This window comes from Lutjanus erythropterus, chromosome 14 (assembly GCF_056507025.1).
Source record: "Lutjanus erythropterus isolate fLutEry1 chromosome 14, fLutEry1.hap2, whole genome shotgun sequence".
In the NCBI taxonomy this organism is placed as follows: Eukaryota; Metazoa; Chordata; class Actinopteri; order Lutjaniformes; family Lutjanidae; genus Lutjanus; species Lutjanus erythropterus.
Window position 1 is genome coordinate 4569922 of NC_139330.1, and position 25127 is coordinate 4595048.

Sequence of the window (25127 nt, forward strand, 5' to 3'; positions counted from 1 at the left end):
TTGTAGTGAAAGTCCAGATTCTGTCTTATAAATAATGGAGTCTAAACAAAAACACAGCAGCTTCTCAAAAGTTCCTCAAAAATAAACACTTTATTAGTAGTACCTTCACATTCAAAATTAAAACACCCATACAATGTTATGACAGATTATGTAGATTCCTTTCATGCTAAATGGATTTGTTCTTATTCATCTCATCTCAAAGTAGCAAATATAATTGGTCCACAGGTTATGCTTTCATAATGATAGACTCATAGTGGTGATGTGAGGAATGTACCAGATCTTTAACAGAGTTTTTTTTTTACAATGGTAATTTGAATTGTAACACGTCCATGACGGTCTTCACGTAGTTGTCATCTGGCTGTGGCTTCCTCTTGCTGCCTGGCAACAGGAACCCTTTGATGGCGGCGATCTGGGTCATCCTGCCCTGGAAAGACTGGAGAGAAACACAGTCAGTCATTTTTAAAAAGATTACTCAGTGTTGAGTTTTGTTAACAGTAAAGTTATATTTACAGAGGAACAAGTTGTATTTTTTTTTGTCGTGAGTCTCGTGGCTTTGGCTATTTTGAAACAAGAAACTTTGTTGTGTTTTCCTTTAATTTTTCACCCCTCTGTAGAATTCTATCATAAGACATAATTTGGGTAATTTGTCGCGCACGCCATTCAGATTTAATGTATTGAAGAAATCAAATATATAAATATGTAATTTACTACTTGTATAAGGTGCTGGAAAAGCTTCAAAGTGCTCCTTGAAAAATGCTTGAATTTGACTTTGGCAAAGGTGTAGGAACCCTGTGTTGTTCGTTTCTTTGTATATCCAGCCGTATACAGTGCGTCACTTTTACATATTTACCTTTACATTGGGAAAGTCAGCAAGGATTCCAGTGAATTTCTCCTCCAACATCAGTGTGCATTCAAGCAGCTGTACGTCTGCACAGCTTAGTCTACCTCCCACCAAGTATATGGACCCAGCCAGCACCTGAGAAGTTTGTCAAACACACGAACAATCATATATAAATAATATATACATTTCTAACCAAGTCGGATCAGTTATTAGACCAAGCTAGGACTGCATATAGTCCTAATATAGTAAAGAAAATCATATTGTGATTAATTCCTCAGATATTCTGATATTTTTGCATTGCAAGCAGCTCTACAGCACTTTATTATAATGCTGTTTTGTCACACATTTTTCCTTTATCAAAATAAAGCAGCCTCTGCAGTTTGGATCACACTTGGTCATATTGCGATTTCGATAATATTTCAATCAGCTGTGCAGCCCAAGATAACACCGTGTCATGTAATATGTACAGTAAACTGGTACCTTTTCAAACACTGGGAGATAGCGCTCTTTTGCTTTAGTGTGAATATTGTCCAGTTTTGGTTTTGGATCTGGGGTGAAGGGCAAAATCATGATCATTTCCATGAGATCCATCAGACCCTCTGAGTACTGGTTGATCCTGAGGGAAAGTAACACCACATACTGTGACATATTCATTCACAAAGATCACATGATACAGTAGACGTTCCCATTATTACACTAATAAATAAATGGCCCATACATGACGCGGTCTTTAATGTCTTTTCCATGAAGATTGTACTTCTCTGCAATGTAATTCAGGATTGCCTTAGTCTGAATCAGCTTCATGCCATCGATTTCCACCATGGGAACTTGTTGGAACATGAGAGATCCATCTGCAGTGAAAACAGCAGCAGCAGGTTATTCAAGTTGGCACTCACAGTGGTCAGACATTTATTCACTTTGTAAACTGTTGCTTTGATACAAGATATTCGAGACCTTCACCTCTAAACTGCAGTCTCATCCCAGGTTACATAATAAGTAGGTTGAAGTTTACAGATAAGCAAATGGTATAACGAAGTCGTAAATGCAAAACTATGACTTGGGGATGAGCCAGAGACGTGATTTTAGCTCTAAAAACACCTTCTGGATGCCAACTCACCACTCAGAAGTTTTTCATACTGCTCACGAGTTGTCAGAAAGATCTCATCAAACTGTGAATGTGAAATTACAGAACAGATTTAGGGAACATTCAGGAGGTTTGTGGCTCCTAAAACAATCCTCAAATTCTAGGGTTTCAAAGGCGAAAAAAGGAATTTATTTTCACTGTAATTCCATCCATAAGGGGCACAATGACAGAATGGATGGCTATTATGTTGAAGGGTTTCATGCACCAGTTTTTCCTCTGTTTTCATTTCCACCACAGCAAGAACCACTGCAAACAAACACTGGGATTTAGCCTTAATGTTAGCTGACTAAACTCAGTACTCTCCAAATGCTTTGGAAACAATGATTATATAATGTTACAACCTAAACTTCAAGCATAACTAAGACCCAAATAACAACAGATATAAGCCGCTGTATGTCCACAGCTGTATTGTTTAAATTTCTGAGGAAACACTGTGGACTTTCTGGAATTAAAAGTCTAGAAATTAAAATATTATAAGATGTGGGACAAAATCTTATAAAACGGGGAGTCTGGAGACTAATTTATGTCAGTTTTAGGGGTTCCTGGCATGAAAAAAGTTTGATCCAAATCAGTTTAACATCACCACACCCCTTACTTACCTCAACTCCTGCAACTGTCAGAAGCCAGCGGATTGACTCCATTTTTCCTCTCCCATTAAAGTAGTACAGGACAGCTTTGTCAGACATGGCTAAGGTGTTCTGGAAATGAAAATCTCTGAAGCTAAAGAAAAGAAATGTCACATGTTATTGACTATACATGCAAAAACAAAAAAAACGAGTGGATGTGTGTTTGTTTAGGTCCCATATTCGTGCACCGACCTTGAATGTACTGGAGAAGTCAGGATGAAATAGGAAGAAAGTTCACGTTCTTATGTAAAGTTGTAGCGTCGAGGAGAAAAAAAAAAAACGCTAACGACGGAGCGAACGTGAGAAGACTCTGATTGGTTGGTCCTGGCCAATGGGAACATAGCTCATTTACATTGAGGCGCTAGACATCATGGGTAAAATGCTAACTGCTAACAGTGTTCGTTCGATCGTGTCTTGTATCAAACGAGCAGTCAGTGTAGTTTAAGTCTATATGAGTATCAGATGAATTGTAGACGTTGCTGTTAATGCACTGATTTCGACACCATGATAGTGAACCGCAGGGAGACGCAGCCATTTATAAACGCCACCGCCGCCGTAGTGAGACTGGATGTGAGGGCGATCTGGCTGCGACATCTGTCACCCCATTGATCGCTAGGGTTGATTCGGCTGATCTGGCTGGCTAGGCGGGTGTCCCCTTCCTCCCTCACCGCTCCATGTGTGTCCCTCCCGAAGCTCCGCGCTCGGTGGAAGAGGACGAGGTCCCCCCGCGGCGGACGACCATCCATCGGTGTACCAGTAGCTGCGCTCCCCTGCTAGAACCTCCAAACAACCTCAGGGCCCATTTGTAGGAGAAACGTAGGGAAGTTAAGCTCCAAGCGTCAGACACATCCAAATGAGGCGCTGCACGTGGCAGTCTGCCTTCCTTTTTAAATTTAAATCTCCTTTATTGTTAAGATTTGCATTTGACTGTTTACCCCAAATGTCCATCAAAACCAAAACTTTAAGTGGTTGTGAGGACCCCAAGAGTACCGCAGCATAATTTCTGGGGTTAGAACAAATACCGTAACATTGTAGCCAGAGGTGGAAACAGTTTTAAAAATGTGTACTTAAGTACAAGTACTGTTACATTACTAAAATATTACTCGGTTACAAGTAAACGTACTGGTGTTAGAAAAATACTTAAGTAAAAGTACAAAGTCTTTATCTCAGAAAATACTCAAAGCATCAGTTACTTTTTAACTGTTTGGAGAAATTTAGATTTAAGATTAGACAGCATTCTGTAACTGATAATGTTTTAAACAAACTCCTGCACTGTAAACGAGTTAGCAGTTCTCAAAAGAAAAGAGCCAATCAGTTCCAATTAGTTCAAACATTTAAGGGTTTAAGAACTTAAATGTTTGGCACATTTTTCAGTTGAATAATATTCCTCTGGAAATTGGACTACTACGTAAGACTAAATGTAGCTTGATTGTTGTTGATTGTTAATCCTCTTTTTGCAAGTCGCTTTGGATAAAGGCGTCTGCTAAATGCATAAATGACTAAATGCTGTGGTCCCATTGTGTTTTCCAACTAATTATAAGTTAAAGTCATCAATTATAGTAATTATAGTCAATTATAGTTTAAGTCATCTGCAGGCTACGGTTACTTATTTTGTTTGTTTTCATTCAGTAATTAAAAGTCATCAGAATGCAGGAAACAAGTCAAAGTGTATGAAACTCACATTTTTCAGGGGGAGGACCTCTGGACTCCATGCTGTTTTGAAATCCTCCCTATTTTTGAGATCCCAAGGTTGACAAGTATGGGGAGGGAGGTCTCAATCACCAGCCTGATTTTTCTGAGGGTGTCATGACTTGAAAAGGTTGAGAACGACTGCTGTAAATGACACTATTAGCGAGACATTGGAGAAGACACATTTAGTTCTCTTCATTGCTAACTACATGCAGCTACTTACTGTTTGGCCACATGTCTTACATTTCTGTCATCTTTAATACCATATTATTAACCTAACAATGACCGTATTCATTGATGTTTGTCACTTCTTATATTGTATAATAAAAATGCAATATCTGTCTTCTTTAGAAAATGCACCAGTGCAGACAGAAATACTTTTCATTACATTATCTGGCCCCTCTAGCAAAATTAATCTGAATCAGAACATCCGATCAGCAGAGATGCACTGTATCCATGTATGTATGGCATTAACAGGGTGCTGCTACTGACGGATTAATGTCGAGCAGATTAATGTAGCTGGCCAGCATCAATCATGGCTGCTGTGCTCACCGCAGTGCAGCTGTTGGCCAACAGCAACAATTGGAAAATGGACTGACAGGCGATATTCATATTCTTATTTGAAAAGTTATACAAGATGGGCATATTGGTACCCAGTCAAAAGTTTAATTATACTCATTAACTGGCAATTGCACAGTCACACTCAATATGGTCAAGGGGATATAACATGTTAGCTTGGATAATTTTACTTCTGAAACTAAAACAGATTTGTACAGCGTTGCATTGTATTAATTTTACTGAAATTAAAGCACTTCCTTGAATTTCATTAAAACAAAATGCACAAATAAGAGTTACCTGAATAATAAGGCTACCATCAAAGAAGAACAGCAGGAATGTAAAAAAAAAATACTGTACTATACAGAGGCAAAGAAATTAGTTGGCCAAAAACATGTCACAGTGAAGTATTCATAAACATATAATGTGCATATTATGTATACAGGTTGGTGAACAACATTCAATGATAAATTTGATACAAAACTGAGGACAGCAGTTATGTTACAGAAATACAAAATAAAACACTGAGGAGCGATCTGGGCTCACATTTCGGCCAGTTGCTTTTAGCTTTATGCATACACTTTGATATTTTACAACTCACAACATCCATAGTACGTATAATGAAAAAAAATTATTGCTGTGTAAGATGTATGTACATATTTTGATTATAAAACAACTAGGCCTACTCTTTGGAGGTGCAAGAGTTCTAAGGAGCACAAATCTCTCTTCCAGGGCACAGATCAGAGCTCCAGGGAGGGCACTAGTGGTGTCCATATTTGGCAGACCAGTCTGTTCGCCCGTGGATGTTCTGTACCGGTGGGCGAGGCAGCAGCCCAGGGGTGCTCTTGTTGGCCAATGGCATGTTGGTGGAAGTGTTCATGTGACTCCGACCAGACTGCCATGTTGCATAATCTAAAGTAGCAACGAAACAGAAATAAGTATACAATCCTCAACAATAACAGGTTTGTTGACTGAATATTACAGAAAGCTCAAGTTCATCCTCACTTGATGGTGTCGATTCCACTGAGGGACCCTGATGTCCTCTGTGACCAGCAGAACCAAAGTCTTTTTTGTAAAATGACGGCATGTATCCACCTGGGATTGTATTTGTGCCTGATATTTAGATGAAAACAACAGTGAGAAGTGACAAAGATTGCAATGAAATTAACATGAAACTTATGCATCTTTCATGTGGATGTCCAGTCAGTGTTGGTTGTAAATGCAGTAAACTGAAAGAATAAATTCCTCAGTGTCTGCTATATTGACTGAGAAAACATAATTCTTCTGGATTTCTGGTCTCTACCTTCAGGGAGCCAGGAGGTGTGTCATGAGTATTCTTCTCATCTGATGCCATACTTTGGCCAACACCATAGACATTGTACATAGATGCAGCGCTGACCACTTCACTTTGTTGCTGCATTATGTCAAAGTTGCCATCATTTTCATAAGCAAATCCATGTAAATGAGGAAGGTGCATTTTTTCTGCATAAAAAGCTCTATAACCTTTACTTCTCAACCAATCTCAATCATGGCGGTGGCGTTTATGAGCTATGTACAGTAAGTTCTAACTTTTTTTTAATAATCCATTAAATATAACACCACCACTATCATCATTGAGATCAGTTAAGAAATAAACATTTAAGTACTTTTCATCCAAAAAAACACATCTTCTCCAATTACATGGATTTGTTGACAGGTCAGTCTTGACCTAACAAAAAAGGGTAGCGACGATAATGTACAGTCCAAAGGCCAATGCAGCATCTACCTATATATGTCTATGGATAACACCACTGCATAAGCATGAGAGTCACAAGCTTGCTGACAATGGCTCTGAGAGCAGGAAAACTGAGGAATTCATCACGTCAATTGACTACATTTACCATCACTGACTGGACGTCCACATAATAAGTGCTGAAGTTTCCCTTGAAAGTAGAAGATGTCCTGGGAGATTTACCATGAGCGCCTCTGCTCGGCAGAGTCCCTCCAAATGGAATACTGCTGTTGCCCCAAAGATGGCTTCCAGTGTAGTCTTTACTGGCATTTATGGCCACGTTCTTCTTTGTGCTAATGCCTGCAGGAGACAGTGAGAGATGAATTATTATCTGTGTTTGGTATGTTTCACCTTGTATTATTGGCTGGTATTATGTATGTTATATGCAAAATAATTAGTAACCTTCCTTCCTGTTATTACATGTCATTTATGTTCTGATATTATTTATGTTTGCACAATATTTAATGTACATTTTGAATATTCTATGTTGTTTATGTCTTTATGTCAAGTATTCAGTGTAAAGTCTTAAGATACATGCATCAGGAGACCAGGTGATAATGTGATGATGCAGGTTTACTCAGAGTAGGAGACAAGCACTGTACACCTCTGTTTTAACTCCTTTTCACTTTGATCAGTGAAAATCTCTGCACTCGTACTGATGTGCGCACGTGTTACCATTGTTATCAAATGATTTGCATTGATATATATATTGTATATCTCTTATGAAGATTGCCTTTGAGATAATTTCATTAATGTTTCATGGGAAAAAGATGGATTTAATAGCAGTTTAGCTTTTTAATTCCTCCTAAAACAAAAATCACATATCTAATATGTCAAAACCCTGTGGTTGGCCCTCTATACTTTCAAACCAAAAATGAACCAGCCATGGGTTAGTTGTTATATTTCACATTAGAGTTCAATGGACTGATTTTACACTGCCTCAAAAAAACTGAACCAAACCAGCAATTAAACCAGAGTCCATTTGAACGAACCACCTGTAGACACTGATACTAAATGTATGTATTTTATAAGATCTACTTCACTCAAGGTAAATCTTTGAAGATATATTACCAGGTAAATATCTTGACTGCCTCAGGTAATGCTGTTTAGCAGAAGCGGTTCTTGATGGCTCTTGGTAGGCTGTAGTCTTGTTCAGATTTAAGGGCCCATCTTCCTTTCCTTTGGGTCGACTGAAATCCAGAACATTCCCATATCTGAAGAATGGAGACAGAATGAGAGAAAACAGAATGAGCCATGGATCACCTGCTCGTACTAATACTGACGTATGGCTCAGGCTACATATCTTTTTATTGTATTCATGCATTTTCTATCAATAGCATTGCTTTTTTGCATATTTTGTCAGTACATCATTGCACTGCAGGAGTCACTGAATCTGCTCCTGCTAAAAGCTACCTTGCGATGACAGATCGTGGCCTCACCTGCTCAGTGCATCCACCCCCTGCCTCGACTTCTCTGCGGAGAAGTTACTTTTTCCAAGAATACTTATAGTTGTCAGATCAGTTTCTTCGTAGTCGTCCCAGTCATCACCCTTAAGATGTCCTGTGCCATGTCCCCAACGCCGCCGCCCTCCTTTAGGTTTCAACTGGTAGCTCAGTAGGTTTGCATTTTCTGACTCCTGTCTCGTTTGCTAAAGGAACAAATCAACATCAAACACACGTGATGGATATTTTCCACAGTAACTTGTTGGAAGAAGCACATTCTTAAGATGTGTTTGTCTTAGAGGTGCGATTGATTATTTTATTAATTAATTAATTAGTCAATCAAATGAAAAGTAACTGCCAACTATTTTAGATAATAATAATAGTAAATGTTTAAGTATTTTTTTCAAGCAAAATGTTTCACATTTGCTGGTTCTACTTTCTTAAATGTGATTGAAATGTGAAATTGCTGCTTTTCTTTGTCATTTCTGATAGTAAATGAACATTGGGTTTAATCACAAAACCAATCGACAGTTAGTTACAGCCCTAATTTGTCTATATATTCTGGCTGGTGGTCTCCCTTTGATGGAAATTTTAAAGAAATTACTCACCTTGCTCTGGAGACTCTTGTCAACAATGTAAGGAAGATGGCTCTGTGGCGTTCCTTCAGTCTGCTCCTGCTTCAGGATGTGCTTCGGTTGCTGCTCTCGCACCAGCTCTGTGTGCCGCTGATACGCTGCTGCCTGGGCTGCTGCGGATGCAGGGGAGGGCTGGATCTGCTGGAGAGGCCTGGAGGGGGAACAGTGTTGGTTGGGGGGTGGAGGCTGGGAGGGAGGCACAGGCTTAAGCAGCAGGGGTTGCTGCTGCAGCGTCTGTTGTGATTGCAAAGGAGCCTGCAGCGGCACAAGGCCTGGCTGTGGTCTGCCCTGCTCCAGTATCTGCTGAGGAGTGCCCAAAGCCTGGCCCACATGGAAGTACGAGTACCTGAGAGCCTGAGAAGATATAAAGACAAACAACATCAGCCTTCATTCTCACTTGTGAGGGCTGTGGAAATACTTGAAGTCTAAGTCAGATACTACCTGGGCAGAAGCTGGTCGCTTCTTGGGATCCCACTGGAGCAGATCTGTCATCAGATGGATGGCTTCAGGACTGGCATTTGGGATCAGTGTCTTCAGATTACTGGGAACACACTGAGGCCAACGGAAATTCATTGCACTTGCCAGCTGGTATCCCTCTGGCCAATCATTCTAGAGCAAAAAGAAAGTCAGTCTTACAAACCAGCAAGGAAGTCTGGTTTTATTGACAGTAATAGTAGTAGGAGTAATAGAATAGTAACAGAAAGAATAGAGAGGACTGATCTGTAACAACACCTGCAGTACTAGACACAAATATATTTTTTACTGTATATGACTTATTTTTGTCATATGTCCAGTAATTCCCAGAAAAACATTTACCTGGTTTTAAATGTGCAGGTATACAAAGTATGTGACTGAAATATTGGCACATTAAGCAAATACTTCTGTAGCCATCTAGTTCTAAATTGAAAATGAAAGATGCAGTAAGCAACTGTGGAGAAATATAGTTGATTGCTGAGGATCATTCCCAGGTCATTAAACAGCAGCTCTTTGGGTAGATGGCTTGGACCAGACTCAGCTCTTTCTCCAGAATCACTTACTGCACCTGTCACCAACTAGTGTCACCAACTAGCTGGACATATTTGTCTAGCATGTGTGTCACTATACTGCTGTGTTGTTACTGCGACTTAATTAAAGATTAGTTCAAATCTATTATTGTTTTTGATTCGTCTGTTTGCCCCACAGACGTTGTTTTAACACATTTAACAAATGCTGTACTTATGCTTACAAGCAAAAACAAACTTGGGGATAAATGCTTCTGGTCTCAACTACATGCATCAAGTGCAGCTGAACCGTAAGGGATTACAGTCAGTGTAGACAGCCGCACTGGTATAAACAAAGTCTGTCACTTCAGTCAGATGGATTACTCAAAAACACTGCGTAGACAGGGTGTAACAAGGAATGACAAATAAAGCACTCGTTGTAATTCTGCTGTACACACGGTGCGTAAAGTTAGTTGTCATATGGTGAAATAGCTTCATGAACTCCCTCCCCTTACAACTTTCTGATGTCCAAATTACAGGGGGACTGTGTGCTACTATTTCTGTCACTTTACAAAGCCAACAATCCAACACTCACACCCACTTCATGCTGTGACTGCCCAGCTGTGCTGAATTGAGAAAGTAAGCGGGGTTTGAACTTCTCTCTCTAGCTCTTTTGTCATTGGTTACACAACTACTTAAATCACTTTTTGTGTGTGTACGGCTGGCGCAGCACTGAGAATATAAAAACCCTTGATACAAACATTGTACAAAGTAGTTCTGACTGAGCAAATCCTGACCCTTATTGTGCCCTCGTGTTTAATTTTTCTTAAATACTTTCTGCTTGGATCAGTTAAAGGTAGAATCAGTGGGATTTGTCTGAGCTGTTTGTAAATGCACCAGAAAGAAAGCTGATTATTGAGTTTCATTCCCAGGACTTTAAATAGTGTTGCATATTATGCCTTTAAATTCATATTTCTAAGCTTTTTTATCTCTGCATTTTTTCTTTTAAGTGTGTTGAACAAATTAAAAATATTACCTTCTTTGGTGTGCCCAAAACTTGGCAAATCTTGAATATGGTGTCTACTTCACTGGAGCCAGGGAAGAGAGGCCTGAGGGTATAAAGTTCTGCCATGATGCAGCCAACTGCCCACTGGTCTATGGGTGAGCTGTAGGATGTGGATCTGAGAAGCACCTCCGGGGCTCTGTACCTGTTCCACAAAGAGAGGAGACTGGGATTTGAGTGAACTGAAGTTTTAGACACACTCTCATTTACACCAAGTATAAGTGCATAATGTTCACTCTAAAGGGAACTCACCATCTTGTTGAGACATAGTCTGTGTATGGTGGTCGAGATCTGATTTCTCGGGCAAGCCCAAAGTCAGCTATTTTCACCAGCTCCGGGCCCATGCACAGAAGATTCTCTGGCTTCATGTCCCTGTGAAAAAACCCTAACAAAAGACACATTGCATGACCATCTTGAGTCCAACGGGACAAGATGTCAGTTGTGCCATATTTAACGTAGTGCCCTGCAGTCATAAAGAAACGTACCATGTTTATGAATGAATGCAAGCCCCTGTAGTATCTGAAACATAATGTTTCTTACAGCAGATTCAGGAAACAACCGAGTCCTGCAGCAAGAAACAAACAGAAAGTACAATCAGTTAAGATACTGTAAGTATATAGTTTTAAATGTGGAATTAATAATGTAACAAGCAACAACTATACTCACCGGTCTTTCATTAGCTGGTATAAATTTTCCTTCATGTACTCAAATATAAAGTACAAGTGATCATTTTCTCGAATCACCTCCTTAAGTTTGATCACATTAGCATGATTGAGTTTCTTTAAGGACTGAAAAAAATGAAGAAACAGATGCATGAGATTATGTGCAACGCAAAAAAATAGTAATAGAAATAAAGAGAAAGCCTAACCATGCTGGACAATACAAACAGGTCACTGCAGCACATTCAAAAGCACGCCCTACAACTACAGAAAACAAAACCTTTCTTGTTAAAACATGGCTAGTGTAAGAACACAATGTAGTTTGGGGGTAAATGCTGCAAAGGTGGGATTTATACTTACAATTTAAGAAGGGTAAAATAAATGTAGAGTAATAGAAAGCAGGATGGAGAAATATACATTTTTCCCATGCACTGGGCTGATACAGGTTTATCCATGCTAAATTTTAGTACGGGGGGAAAAGCTGTAATGGGATTTTGAGATCGTATGGTGTGACATGCTGTAATTATAAACTAATTAGCAGGACTCTAAAGGGCCAGCGTGTTCTACACATGTTTTGTTGCGTTAAAGGTCAAGCTCTAGGAAAGGGGGTCGTGTAGGCTGGGGGTGGGAACCAGAGCTCAAAACCAACAGTACACAAGAATCACCTTCTACTCTTACAGCTGGTGTGTGACTTTGAGCTGTGAGGAAATTTAGACAGTAACACACTGAATTGGTGTGAAAGGAAACAACAGAAAATTTTGTATTTGACAACTGTTGCTTATATGTGGCAGTATGCTAATCATACCACGATTACCCACAAATCATCATGTTATCATTAAGTTAATTATAACGTCAACATTGAACACAAAAAAAAAAAATCAAAAAATCAACCCAAACAGAGTCACAAGGTCATGACATGCCCACTTTAGTTCACAAGGAAAACCTGCTATTTTTTTTTATTCCAGTTAGGAACCAACTTTTCAAGTTCCAAACCAATTTATTTTTGGTGGAAATACTCAGAGTGGTTCCGAGTCACAGGACGAGAGAGGACACAAAGAGGAATAAGTTAGCATAGTTTAAAGCACCCTGTCATTAATGTTATCGTGGCAAACGTTAGTCAAGTCAGCAGCTGGACCATTTGGATAGGATGAACACATGGCTACAAGAAATGCCAAACTACCACCTGACCTGTGCTAATGCTACTGCTAGCCACCACTTTGCTTTCAACAGTTTAACGGCACAAGTAACCTCCCGATGTCATAATATTGCTGCACTTACCCACAGCATTGTTTTTAAGATTAGTGAGTAATACAGCATACTGCAGTGATATTTCACACCCAATGAGCTTGATAAGAAAATTAAACAGCCAAGTTAATGGGGGTCACTTGCAGCCAACATATAGCATTTCACATCAACTTGATCAGTAAATATGGATCATTCTCTCCCAAATCAAAGATGGGACCACACATCTAAATTGCCTGCATTCTATATCAAGGTAAGGAAAAGGGCAATCCTTTAAATTTGATTTTGGGTTGATTTTTCCACAATTCTGCTGTGCTATTCAAATGTTAAACTGTTACAAATGAAGAAAAGATGAACTCACCTTGACTTCACGAAGGTTCATGCATTCTTCCCAGGAGTAGAACTTTCTTTTCATTCTGAAAAATATTTTTCCTATTAACTAAATTTACTTACTTAATTTGTTGTAAATGACATTAAATTGCACAGCAGTCTCTTTTTTAGCATCTGTTAAGTCTAACCGCAGAGCAAGTCCACACATGAGCCCCTGCAGTTGCTCAGCATTGTTCACATAATCCTTACAGATAGGCTGTCATAATACAGACCACTGGTTTTCAAAAAATTTAAATGCATACAGTTTCCAGATACTTACTTCTTTATGGCAACCAGCTCCCCTGACTCCAGACTGCGGCCAAGGATGACTGAGCCGTAGGTGCCATCCCCAAGCTGTCTGATGGTGGTGTATCTATTCATTATGCCTCTCCTTCCATAGCATCGTCTGGGGGCAGATAATAATTGGGTGGAAAATAGAGATGTGTTGGCCTCCGGCTTTTGAGTGCAACCAGATTTTCCTGTGACAACAGCAGAAGACCACGGGCAGAGCTGGAGGACTCATGGTGTCATGGACTTGCCTCCCTCTAGCTGAGAAGGTGAGGGACAGACAACAAAAAGTGATGTTAATTATGCAGCCAATAACTATGAAATAAAATTACAAGCTATATACAACAATAAATGTTTATGTCTTAATGTTCATTACAAACTTTAGACCTCAAGTCAGAGGTCTCAACAACATCCTCAGGGCACATACAATAAGAAGACATAAGACCTCCAAAAATAAAATATAAAAAAAGCACACATAATTATTAAATGTGTATGGATACTGCTGATATAACAGACACACGGTGTAAGAAAAACTGTATATTGTGTTACTGGCTGTAATATAGGGATGCACAGTATGATTTTTTTCAGCTGATATTGATAATTATCTGCTTCTTATGGCAGATACCAATAAGATTTTTGTACTGACCAGATGTTCATTTATTTTTTTCTAGTAAAGTCCATCCAAAAACTTCAGATATACTTTGACTTTTATAGAGCATTTTCCCCAGAAATCAAATGAAATGCTTTGACAATCAGTCAATTCAGATATTAGTACTGCTGATATCTATCGACTAATATACAGCGATAACAGTATAGACCAATACGGCTGGATTAACCAATATCAATTTATAATTTATCAACAGCTGCATCCTTCACGATGTTACCAAAGTATTTCCACATTTTGTTATTCTCGTCATGTTTGGTTCATAACACAGCTAATGCTGACTCTTCAAATGATAATTTATTTTTTTCTAGTAAAGTCCATCCAAATACTTTGACTTTTAAGGAACTCAAATTACATGCTTTTTTCTGTAAAATCAAACATTAGTATAGCTCTGGGGTCTGCAAACTTTACCTCAGAAGAAACATTTTTGGCTAAAGAAAAAACACACAAAAAAAATCTGTCTGGAGCCAGAAGTCTAAATTGATTTTCCTCTGAGATTTTTTCTTTTTTAGGATGTGACATCCATAGCTAGCTGAGGGAAAAAAAGATTTAGGGGAATTTAGACGAAACGGCACTAAGTCATAGACATAGGATATGAGGCACATATTAGATGATGAAATATTTTGGAAAATTTTGTTTGGTGTACAGGCTAAACATTTTTACAACTGGGGAAATTTGAACCACTTTAAAAGACAAATGATAACAATTCATCTCTTTACGGGCTCGTGTGTCGTGTTGGTTAATAATGCAGCTAACGGTAGTAATAGTCCTAGTTTAGTTACCATTAACTAGTTGTGCAGAGTGAAAGCTAACTTATTACGACCATTTAGCACAAAAACATTCATTATTCGCGCATAATTGACACAGAGGTTAATCCCAGTGGGTTGGACTTAACTTAATACTATAACTTTACTTGCGGGTTTTGGTTAAATTTTAACGTTTGCCTTGTGCAGCTAATAGTAGCAAACGTGGTACAATTAACGCTGCTAGCTTATTTGTATTGTGGTGCTGATGGTGGCCCAGCTGCTGACAAAAACATTATAGCGCTAGAGAGAAAAGACTGGCCTGAATGGTTTCCAGAGTTAAAACAATACGAGAAGCAGCAGACAATACTCACCCTCCTCACGTCAAGCCGACAACAACACATAGCCTGAATCAGTAGTCGATGTTCAACAAATGGCTTCAGGAATTAACCGGCTGACGGACACCCTTAGAAGCCAGATAACCGCATCCAGTGTGTCCAACACACAACATAAATATAATTTTTCATCCAGGCCCTTTCGTCATAATCTCGCGTTGCTGTAAAAAGGAACAAATCACAGCTCTCCTGCGTCTGCAAAGATACAAAACGAGATGAAATAAGTCACTCAATCCATGTCGCGACCGTAAAAAAAAAACAAAAACAAAAAACATTTAAATACATCGTCGTGAAAAATAAACGCCATAACAAATCGTTAATACAGATAATCTTGGTAAAATAGAAGTAACACTAAAAAGACTACGAAAAACGACAAATGTTTCTGAGCACAAAGAAAGGTTTCCGAGCACAAAGCAAAGGCGGAAGTGAGCGTGTGATAATTCTCTTGCCTCTCATTCTTCTTCTCTGGTTAAATCTCTAACACACAAAGCAGATCGTCCGTTTTTGCGTTTTTACGTACTCTAAAGCAAAGTTTCATTGCATACACAAAACAACACACACACACAATTAACACTAGCCTATAGCCTAATTTAGTTAATTAAAATGTTACAGAAAGTAAAAAAAAAAAAAAATGTAAAAGAAAAGATATTTGAAAAATTAGTAGCCAAAAAGTTAATAATAGTGATGGAGAAGAATGATGTTTAAATTTTAAGGTGTATATGAAATTACTGATTACTGTGCAAAAAATATTCTTGGTCCTTCATTTTCAATGCTGGTTATTTCTAAGCTTTTAAATACATTTAATAAGCCCAATGAGCCTCGGGCTCATCTGAGATGGACTAACACAAAGTAAAAAAAGTGTGTCGTGGTCTGACAAGTTCAGATTTCAGATTGTTATTAGAAATCATGGATGTTGTGTCCTCCAGGCTAAAGATGAAAAGGACCATCCAAACTGTAATCAGGGCAAAGTTTAAAAGCCAGCATCTGTGATGGTATGAGGGTGTGTTAGTGCCCATGGCATCATGCGTAACTGTCACATCTGTGAAGGCACCATTAATTGTGAAAGGTACATACAGGGTTTGGAGCAACATATGCTGCCATCCAGTCCTTTCAGGAGCATCCCTGCTTATTTCAGTAAGACAATGCAAAGACACACTGTGCATGTTTTACAAAAGCATAGCAAGTATTAGACTGACCTGCCTGCAGTCCAGACCTGTCTCCCACTGAAAATGTGTGGTTCATTATGAAGCACAAAATACGACAACAGAGACCCTTGACTGTTGAGCACCACAAGTCATATATCAAGCAAGAATGGGAAGGAATTTCACTTTCAAAACTTCAACAATTAGTGTCCTCAGTTCCCAAACATTTATTGTATGTTGCTGAAAGAAAATGTGATGTATCACAGTGGTAATCATGCCACTGTCCCAACTTTTTTTGGAACATGCTACAGACCCCCAAATTCATAATAAGTATATATTCACAAAAAACAAAACAAAATAAAACAAAAAAACAGTAGTCAAGAAGTTTGAACATTAAATATCTTGTCTTTATACTGTATCTAATTGAATATGAGTAGTTTTAGACAATATTCCTCAGTGCAACGTAATACACATTAAGTGTAAAGTATGGCAGAAAATATAGATACTCAAGCACAACTAGGTTGCAAGAAATGCACACACACATGCACAGTCACAGGCTACACAGACTTGTCTGGGAGTTCAGAGTTTTCTGTGAGCTCTGCGGGTGTATATTCTGAAAAGCTTGCAGATGTTTTACTGGCAAATATCTAACCAAGCCTGCTGGTTACTTTGACTTGCGAAACTAGTTTGCCTTCATATTCACCCCTCCATTCCACTGCTGTTCAGGACAAGTTTAACCAGGCAAGATGTAATTTATAGAAACTTTGTGAAACAGCCTTCTTATGGAGCTAAGCAAGTAAGGGGCCATCCATACCTAACGGACAGAGGAGCTGCTGAGGTCGGCCTGTTATTTTATTCTACAGTTGACTGACAGTTGAATTATTATTATTATGGAGCAGGTGCTACACTTAATTTGGAGGTCACTGTAAATGTTTTTGTCACATTTTCATTTTTAATTTTTACCAAAACTGGTGTTAAGTATTTGGACATTTTTTTCATAGGAGCAACTTATGACCAGCAGAGTGTGAGTACAACCACTTCAGTTCAGTGTAGAGGTAGGTATTGCCAATGATGTGATGAGGACTGTCATAACCAAAGGTGCCATAACATCTGATCCAACCAGAATAGTGATGGTCTAAACATTGTTCATTGTTACAATTTGAACCAAAGTTTCACACTGGTTTTGTAATAAACAGATAAATCAGAGGTGGAATTGCTGTGTAACAAAAATAAAGATGTTAAGTACTATGACCACTTAATAATGCCAATACATTTTAATCAAAATTAAGTTGTCTCAACTAAATTCAGCTGGTAGAGGAAAAAGCAAATCACATTGGCTGATCTTTAACTATAAAAGTCGCATGAGATTGACTGTTACCTTAATTTCTTTAAATTGAGCCAGTGTATTTTTTTGAGTGTACCTTGGATGTTTTACAGTTTACATACATACAACGTTGGGAAAAGACAATTGTATTTTAAAGTTTACTACACTGCACCAATTCTGCAGAATGGCTCATTAGTGAAAAAGTTTGACCCCCATATACAGAATCAGTCTGTACATTGTCTTAAATGCAGCACCTCTGACGATTTTTCTCAAAGGATATTCTACCAATATGTGATAATGTTGTGGAATTTAACGTGGTCGTAATGAGACTGACTCCAGAGCGGAGCAGGGCGCCCCTCCTCCCTCTCCTTCTTTTCCCTCTCCGTCCGTCTCACTCCTCCGGACTTCCTGTGTCAGGCTCGGGGCTACTCAGCGAAATGGCTGCGTTCCTGCGAGCTCGTAAATATGTCCGTTGTGTTGTCCGTTTCTCCGACCGTGAACTGTAAACGCTAGTGCTTACCGCTTGTTAATTTCATAAGAAGACCTACTAGCCAAGCTGTCATGGTGGGTTACCCTGTTTTTACCAGTTATTCACAGAGAAACGTGTTAGCTAGCCAGCTAGTTAGCTAACGTAGCACACGTCACCTGTCCTTTAGTTACCTGTTTATCTGGTGCTCGTCTGCTCGACGTGTCTCTGCAGGGTTGACTAGTTACCAAACCCTGAAATGTTTCAGCTGTGACTTGAATTTAGCGATTCCTTATCTTAACGACATATTGGCATAGTCAGTAACAGTCATTGATTTTAGCATGTACCAACCTGATGTTTAACCACACTGGGTGTACTGCATTGCTGTTGGCCCCTTTCGTAATTAGATTAGGCCTTAAAGTCAAGTTTACTGAACTAGTGTCCGAGTTTGGGCAAATGAAATTAAATATCTGAACTTGCACAATGTGCAAGGAGAGTGGTTAAAAATAAACACAAGGCTATATGCAACTTAAAGGGACAGGTCACTCAAAAAACAAAAAAATACATATTTTTCCTGCTTGATAGTTTTGCTGTGAGTTGCCCAGTTTTAAAGATATCGACCATTGAGATGTCTGCTCTCTGATTATTGATTTATTGGTTTGCATATTTTTATAAATAAAAAAATTAACAAAAACTCCAACTCCAACCCTACAGTCCACACCAAACCAATCTTGTTGGTTAAACAACACTACAGGTAAGAGGGAAACTATGTATTTTTGATTTTGGGGTGACCTGGTCCTTTTAAATTGGGTTCCCTGATGAATGAGTCGAATTTCAGGCTGAGTTGATTCATGGGAGCCACATGGACATTTTGTTGTAAAACAACCCCTGCAGCAGAAGGAGTGGTTTCACAACAGCCTGACTAGGGAAAGATAAAGCCACAAACCACATGTGCTTTTATGGCCAGTGAAGGGGAAGCACAACAGATAAAGGGTTCCTTCTGGGGCTGCAACTAATGATGAGTCTTTCTTGAGTAATCAGTTGTTTTGATAGTTGATACATTAATTTCTAATTTACTGTTTAACTATTACTAGTTCGGCACATAGTGAAAATTTTTTTTATAACTTTTCACTCAGAGCCCAAACAGATGTCTTTAAATTTCTTGGTTTGTCAGACCAACTATCCAGACCACAGAAATGTTTAGTGATTACTTAGAATTTTTAAAACAAGATCCAGCTAAGAGGCACATTTTACAGTTTCTTGTTTCTTGACATACACCGATGATTATTGAACATATAAACACGAACACATAAGAACATATCACTCCCATAAACAAAACAAATACACACTATCCTCTGCATCCGTTGCTCCAGTGATTCATTTAGGTAATACGTAATTTCTTCCTTGTACAGGCTGAAGAAAATGCAGATATCGGAGGTACGGTCGAGGATGAAGATGAAGGTTCAGATGACCCAAATCTTCAGGTGAGAAATCTTCTATGGACATGGATCATAATATTTTGTTTTCTAAATTCCCCTGTGTGTGCCTGTTGTTCTTTCTGTTGCTCTACTAAACTGTTAACAGGACACTGCCCAGTGTATCCTGTATAAATAAATAAAGATTAAGAAATATTTGCCTCAAGAAGATTCAGTGATCATACAGATAAACCAGATATGCACCCATTGGTCACCTGTTTTCCTCACAGGAGCTATTGAGGAAAAAACTTTGTCATGTTATAGAAGCACAAGACTTCATGTTGAAACTTTTTCTTTTTCTAAAAGGGTGGGTATTTTGTGGTTCTTTTTGGAAAAAGTTAAAATTAAGAAAAATATCAGTAACCTTTATTTTGCCAGTTGTGTAGAAGCGTGTTGTACTTTACATAATTCACATTCAAAACAGGTCTTGACAAACCCTGCAGTTGCCGTAAGTCTGTGAACACGAAGGCTTTTTGGGCACTCAGTAAGTTTTTAATTGCAGGTGCAGCTGAATGCATTCAGAGCTCAGTGGATGTCTGAGCTCAAAGTGAGCTCTGGAGCAAGTGGAATGAGTGACCGTCTTCTGCAAGCTAAAGGTCTGAAGAGGACACAAGAAATTGCTCGGGAGGAAAAAGTAAGTTGTGTAATAATTTTTGCAGGTCATGTGCGTCCATGTATTGTTACACGACTTTACAGCACTGTCATCCTCCCTCAGGCCACTGAGCTGTTCTTGAGAGCTGTTCAGGAAGAGCAGAGTGGAGCTGTCTATGAGGGTGTGTATGTCAGATTTATGATGATCAAAATCACCAGTGAAAATGACACTGCTTGAACATTTTCTTGTTAATGAGTTGACCCCTCTACTTGCAGCTATCAAGTTCTATCGCATGGCTATGCAGCTTGTGCCTGACATTGAGTTTAAAATCAACTACAGCCGTCCTCCTGATGCAGACCGAGGAGGAGGAAACTAGTAAGCTGCTTTTTATTAATACCTTATCTGTCTGTAGTGTTTCAACATGCAGTGAGCAGAGTTGGGTATTGTTGAAAAATTACCAATATCCTTACAGTGATAATATTCATACTAATACTTCATTCAGTACCCATCATGTGACTAGAAGAATTCCAGAAATAATCCTTCCTGTATGGGTTGTAGCTGCTGCAATAGTAGGCCAATCATGTGTCGCATTTAAGAGAAGAACACTTGAGGTGATTGGCTGCAAGGAAACTGGCACAAATAGTAATTTTCTTCTAGATCCAGTTACAAAACATATTGAATGCAGGTGTAAAAATGAAATTATAATGCAAAATAGATCATTGCCACTAATCATGTCACCGTATCATGCAGCCCTAGTCGATACCCTAAAGGTATCAAGTACTGATACCCAGCCCTGGCAGTGAAAAGTCAGTATTTTGAAATTATGATAGTAGTATAACTGTGCACATGAAATTACCTCAAATTCATATGCTTATCATACAGTTGGTATATTTAGCAGACACTGGAAATTTCTTGTTTTAATAATCTTTTTAAATTAAAATGTCTCCTTGGTAGACGATGCCTCACAAATTATTTCTTTGTCACATCATGAAAAAGTAATTGCAGCATTTTTGTCTTTGCAGGAATCAATGTTAAGTATCTTTTGCATGTAGGATTTATGGCTTAGAGGACTATAATTATCTGCCATCTTAACTAAAAGGTTACTGTACTAGTTAGTCATCTTTTACCTCAAGTTGGTAGAGAAACAGATGCTCGCCTCCTGATACTAAAGTCACACCCAGGTTGTGAAGGGTCACAGAGCCAGGATTGATCATGTCAACAGCAAACATGGGCTTTTTCCTTGCTAATGTTGGAAAGGATAATAAAATGAGGCTTGTATGAGGAAAAAGTGATATTTTCACTTCTTAAACAGAACACTTCTTTTTTGCAGCATGGAAGACAGTGATGTTGATGGTGAGATCGAAGATCTACTTGCCTACTTTGAGCAGGAGCTCACCCTGGAAAGCTCTTTTCCAAAGATCTGTGTGCCTGAGTTGGACGTGACTCAGATGCACATTTCAGGTAAAAATATTTTATTAGAGCACAAACATGTCTACAGTCATTATCAGCTTGTATTTATTATAACTGATCTTTTTCCTCTGTTATTTGACTGCAGCCTTGCCGCGGGAAATCCTGATGTACATATTTCGTTGGGTCGTGTCGAGTGATCTGGACATGCGAGCCCTGGAGCAGCTCTCTTTGGTTTGCCGTGGGTTTTACATTTGTGCAAGGTCAGCCCCACTATCATAACTGATCAGATGTGCAGCAGCTTATTTGTCAGCAGCTTGCTTTTCTCGGTTTTGACCCTCAAAATTGCTGATTTTTGGATTGAGAAATTAGAGCTCTCATATTGTTGATGCACAAAATATATAAAAGTAATTAAAAGCCAGTTCTATGTGCATGTGTTTTACCCAGTCTTGAATTTGTTTTCACTTGATTTCTCCCTAGGGACCCTGAGATTTGGCATTCAGCCTGTGTAAGAGTGTGGGGACGGAACTGCACAAAGGTTGTACCCTTCAAATCCTGGAGGGACATGTTTCTGCAAAGGCCACGTGTTCGTTTTGATGGTAATTAAGTATTTGATCTATTCCACATTTAGGATGCTCTGTTATAGTTTGACTATAGTTCTCAAATACAGTCTGTGTAACTCTATTAGAGGGTCTGTGAAAACACTTAAGAATAATTCATTTTTCTTATCATGATATAAAATATATATATTTATTTTTAAATGCTTCATAATAACAATTTATATTTTAATTTAAATCTAAAATACTTAATAGATTGTGTTCTAATCTTACAACCTATAACTTACAATCTATACAAATGATGTGCAGCAGCACAGCTTGTGATTTCACTCTTAAGTCAGCCTTGTTTTTATATATATGTGGGTCACTTTAGTTACTTATAACTTCCATCAGCCCCCCCCCCCCCCTTTTTTTTTTTTAGTTTTTACTGCACTTTACAACCAGTGGTAGTAACTGCATTTTGATCTTTGGATTCATATTAATTTCACAGGTGTCTATATCAGCAAGACATCATACATTCGTCAAGGAGAGCAATCACTGGATGGATTTTACAGGGCTTGGCACCACGTTGAGTACTACAGGTGGTTGTTTGAGTTGAGTCGTTGTTTGATTGTCAGTGTATAGGTATCACAGCTAAGTGCTGACTTTGTTATCACAGGTATCTCCGGTTCTTCCCTGATGGTCACGTCGTCATGCTGACCACCCCTGATGACCCTCTGGTTGTTATTCCTCGCTTGCGTACCAAGAACACCAGGTACACCTCCTCTGTTTGAATCATCTCTTATTTTCACATGTTGAAGCACTTTCAATGATTGTTGAAATTTTGTTTACTTTCACAGAGTGGATTCTGCTCTGCTCGGTCACTTCCGTCTGTCACAGGAGACCGACAATCAAACCAAAGTCTTTGCTGTTGTCTGCAAGAAAAAGGAGGAGGTGAGTATATGTTTGGTGTGTTTGTTAGATCAGAAAAGGATAGGCAGAAAAGTGACCACTGTATATTCTTTAAATTACTTATTACCACCAGGCTTTTTAAAAATCCAATTTCAGTTAGTTGTGAAACTTTATTTAATAATTTTGTCTGACAGTTTTTTTTAGCAACGTTTTATCAGAGTAAATCAAAAAAATAAATTGAATGAAAAGACATTTAAAGTAAAATTATTTGAAGAAATACTTACTATGGCTTGCTATCTCGTACAATTTTGGGATCTTTTGTCTCCCCCTCTTGGCACTCAGTAATTACACACACTGACATATCCCATGCCTCTGCCAAGCTTCTAGTTGCTGTAGCCTTCTCTGTCACTGTGGTTTCTCCACCTTTTCAGGTCTGGTTAACCAGTTATCATTGGTTCAGGAATGTTGCCACAGCACCAGATTAATAAACTCTGGTATAGTGCAAAATACCAGGCTTTAACTGGCAGTGATCATTTATCATTTATCAGTAGTGTGTGAACGTGTTTGGCAAGGGGTAGAAGTCAAAATTATGAGATAGAATTATGGTGTTTTAAGTATCTTGTTTTTCTTTCTTGTATTTGGGAAAAAGTGTGTTTATGGTTCAGCTGGTCAACTATGTCATTTGTTAACAGAAAGCTGCGGAGTTTCAAAGGAATCGGTTCTGCAGGCGGAACCCACCTCCGGAGGCTGAACACAGCTTCCATGTGGGACTGCATCTGTCCTCTGGGGGGCGTCAGAGTTTCAATAAACTGGTGTGGATGCACCACTCCTGCCACATCACTTACAAGTAAGACCCATGAGTACTAATAATAGTGGAAAAGATTTTTTCTTTTTTCCCTACTTGTTTCAAACTTAACATTAATTATGTTTTTAGGCTGACGGGGGAAACTGTTATCACAGCGTTTGACCTGGACAGGACGTACACACCCTTCCTCTTTGCACGTGTGAAGAGTTACACTGCTTTCTCTGAGCAGCCTCTTTAAGCAGCCTGGAGACCTGTACATGATCCCACAGCAAAAGCCCCCTTCACCACTTCAACTAAACTCATACTCCTCAGCCTGTTTAATTCGTGCTGCAGCTGGATTATGGTATCAATATAATGAACCCTTGTGTTTCCTACATGCGAGCATGTTACGTTTCAGGTTTACATGATAGAATACTACTTATTTTCTGATTTCAGAAATTATGGTAATGTGCTGAAAGCTAAAATAATTAGCAACCTTTCCCACCTGTTCCAAGCAATGAATGTTCATGCTGTTTTTGTTTCACGGTGCACTTTCTCCCTCAAATAAACGGTGGTGGACAGAATGTACGCTTAGTTTGATTTATTTATTTATTTGACTGTGTTGATTTGGTTTAACTGAATAACTTTTACTGACAAATTCTGCACAGAAGGCATTGGGTAAATGTTAAAACAAAGTAAAATATCACCCTGAAGGTAGTGATGTGTAACCAGGGTCTTCTCTAACAGTTTTTCAGTATGTGGTGTTCACTCATGGCTATAGGAAAAATGATAAATGACAGTAAAATAAGAGATCCTATTACACAACCTCAGTGCAAGACTGATTGCAGATGAGGTTTCAGACTACATCATTTGTCTTGCTGAGGACACACACGGGTATAATCCACGTATTACATTTTCTGGGAACCAAGCATGGACAGATAAACAGGATTTGCAGAGAGGAAAAAAAAACTAAATGAAAGTTGTATTGGATTAGGCTAAAATGATTTGTGGCTTGTTGACTTTACTATAGTTGGTTTGTTAAAACATTAAAAAAGAACTATAGTTGTTTGCAAATGCTCAGTTAAAACAGTGAGTAAATCCCTAAATGAATTGTTTCTGAACAATTATTGCTGCTTTTGTATGAGTCAAGAAAAAAGAAAACAAAAGTGGGGCAAACTAGACAAAAAATAAATAAAAACAGCTTTTACACAGATAGGATTATAAAGAGAAACCTAATTCACATCGTCCCTCTTTGCTTTGATGTCATCATAATTGTTGTCGTTAGTTTAACTAATTTTCATCTGTCACAAAGCTAAAGCAGGTCAGTGCTGGAGATTAATTGTCCCACCCCAAACTGAAACTCAATTAATTTTCAAATTTGCA

General features: G+C 38.6%; 3 protein-coding genes across 3 annotated transcripts; 1 reads left to right on the forward strand and 2 right to left on the reverse strand.

Annotated features, from left to right (window-relative positions):
* Positions 1-175: 175 nt before the first annotated feature.
* Positions 176-2847, reverse strand: gsta.1 (glutathione S-transferase, alpha tandem duplicate 1). Its single transcript, XM_084735304.1, has 7 exons — positions 2804-2847; positions 2585-2705; positions 1959-2010; positions 1560-1692; positions 1322-1457; positions 851-976; positions 176-433 (listed from the first exon to the last, which is right to left on the reverse strand). Exons 2-7 carry the CDS (start codon positions 2669-2671, stop codon positions 299-301), a joined length of 669 nt encoding a protein of 222 aa, XP_084591430.1. The 5' UTR covers positions 2672-2705; positions 2804-2847; the 3' UTR covers positions 176-298.
* Positions 2848-4944: 2097 nt separating this feature from the next.
* Positions 4945-15342, reverse strand: LOC146315079 (serine/threonine-protein kinase ICK-like). The gene is made up of 14 exons (XM_084736156.1): positions 15086-15342; positions 13297-13565; positions 13009-13063; positions 11413-11534; positions 11232-11311; positions 10999-11131; positions 10720-10891; positions 9145-9312; positions 8677-9057; positions 8066-8274; positions 7698-7840; positions 6810-6926; positions 5861-5968; positions 4945-5767 (listed from the first exon to the last, which is right to left on the reverse strand). Exons 2-14 carry the CDS (start codon positions 13395-13397, stop codon positions 5616-5618), a joined length of 1941 nt encoding a protein of 646 aa, XP_084592282.1. The 5' UTR covers positions 13398-13565; positions 15086-15342; the 3' UTR covers positions 4945-5615.
* Positions 15343-17972: 2630 nt separating this feature from the next.
* Positions 17973-24328, forward strand: fbxo9 (F-box protein 9). Its single transcript, XM_084736175.1, has 13 exons — positions 17973-18136; positions 19451-19522; positions 20016-20147; positions 20229-20286; positions 20381-20480; positions 21436-21566; positions 21661-21775; positions 21993-22111; positions 22560-22650; positions 22728-22823; positions 22909-23002; positions 23653-23807; positions 23895-24328. The coding sequence occupies exons 1-13, from the start codon at positions 18134-18136 to the stop codon at positions 24001-24003; spliced, it is 1275 nt and encodes a 424-aa protein (XP_084592301.1). The 5' UTR covers positions 17973-18133; the 3' UTR covers positions 24004-24328.
* Positions 24329-25127: the final 799 nt, after the last annotated feature.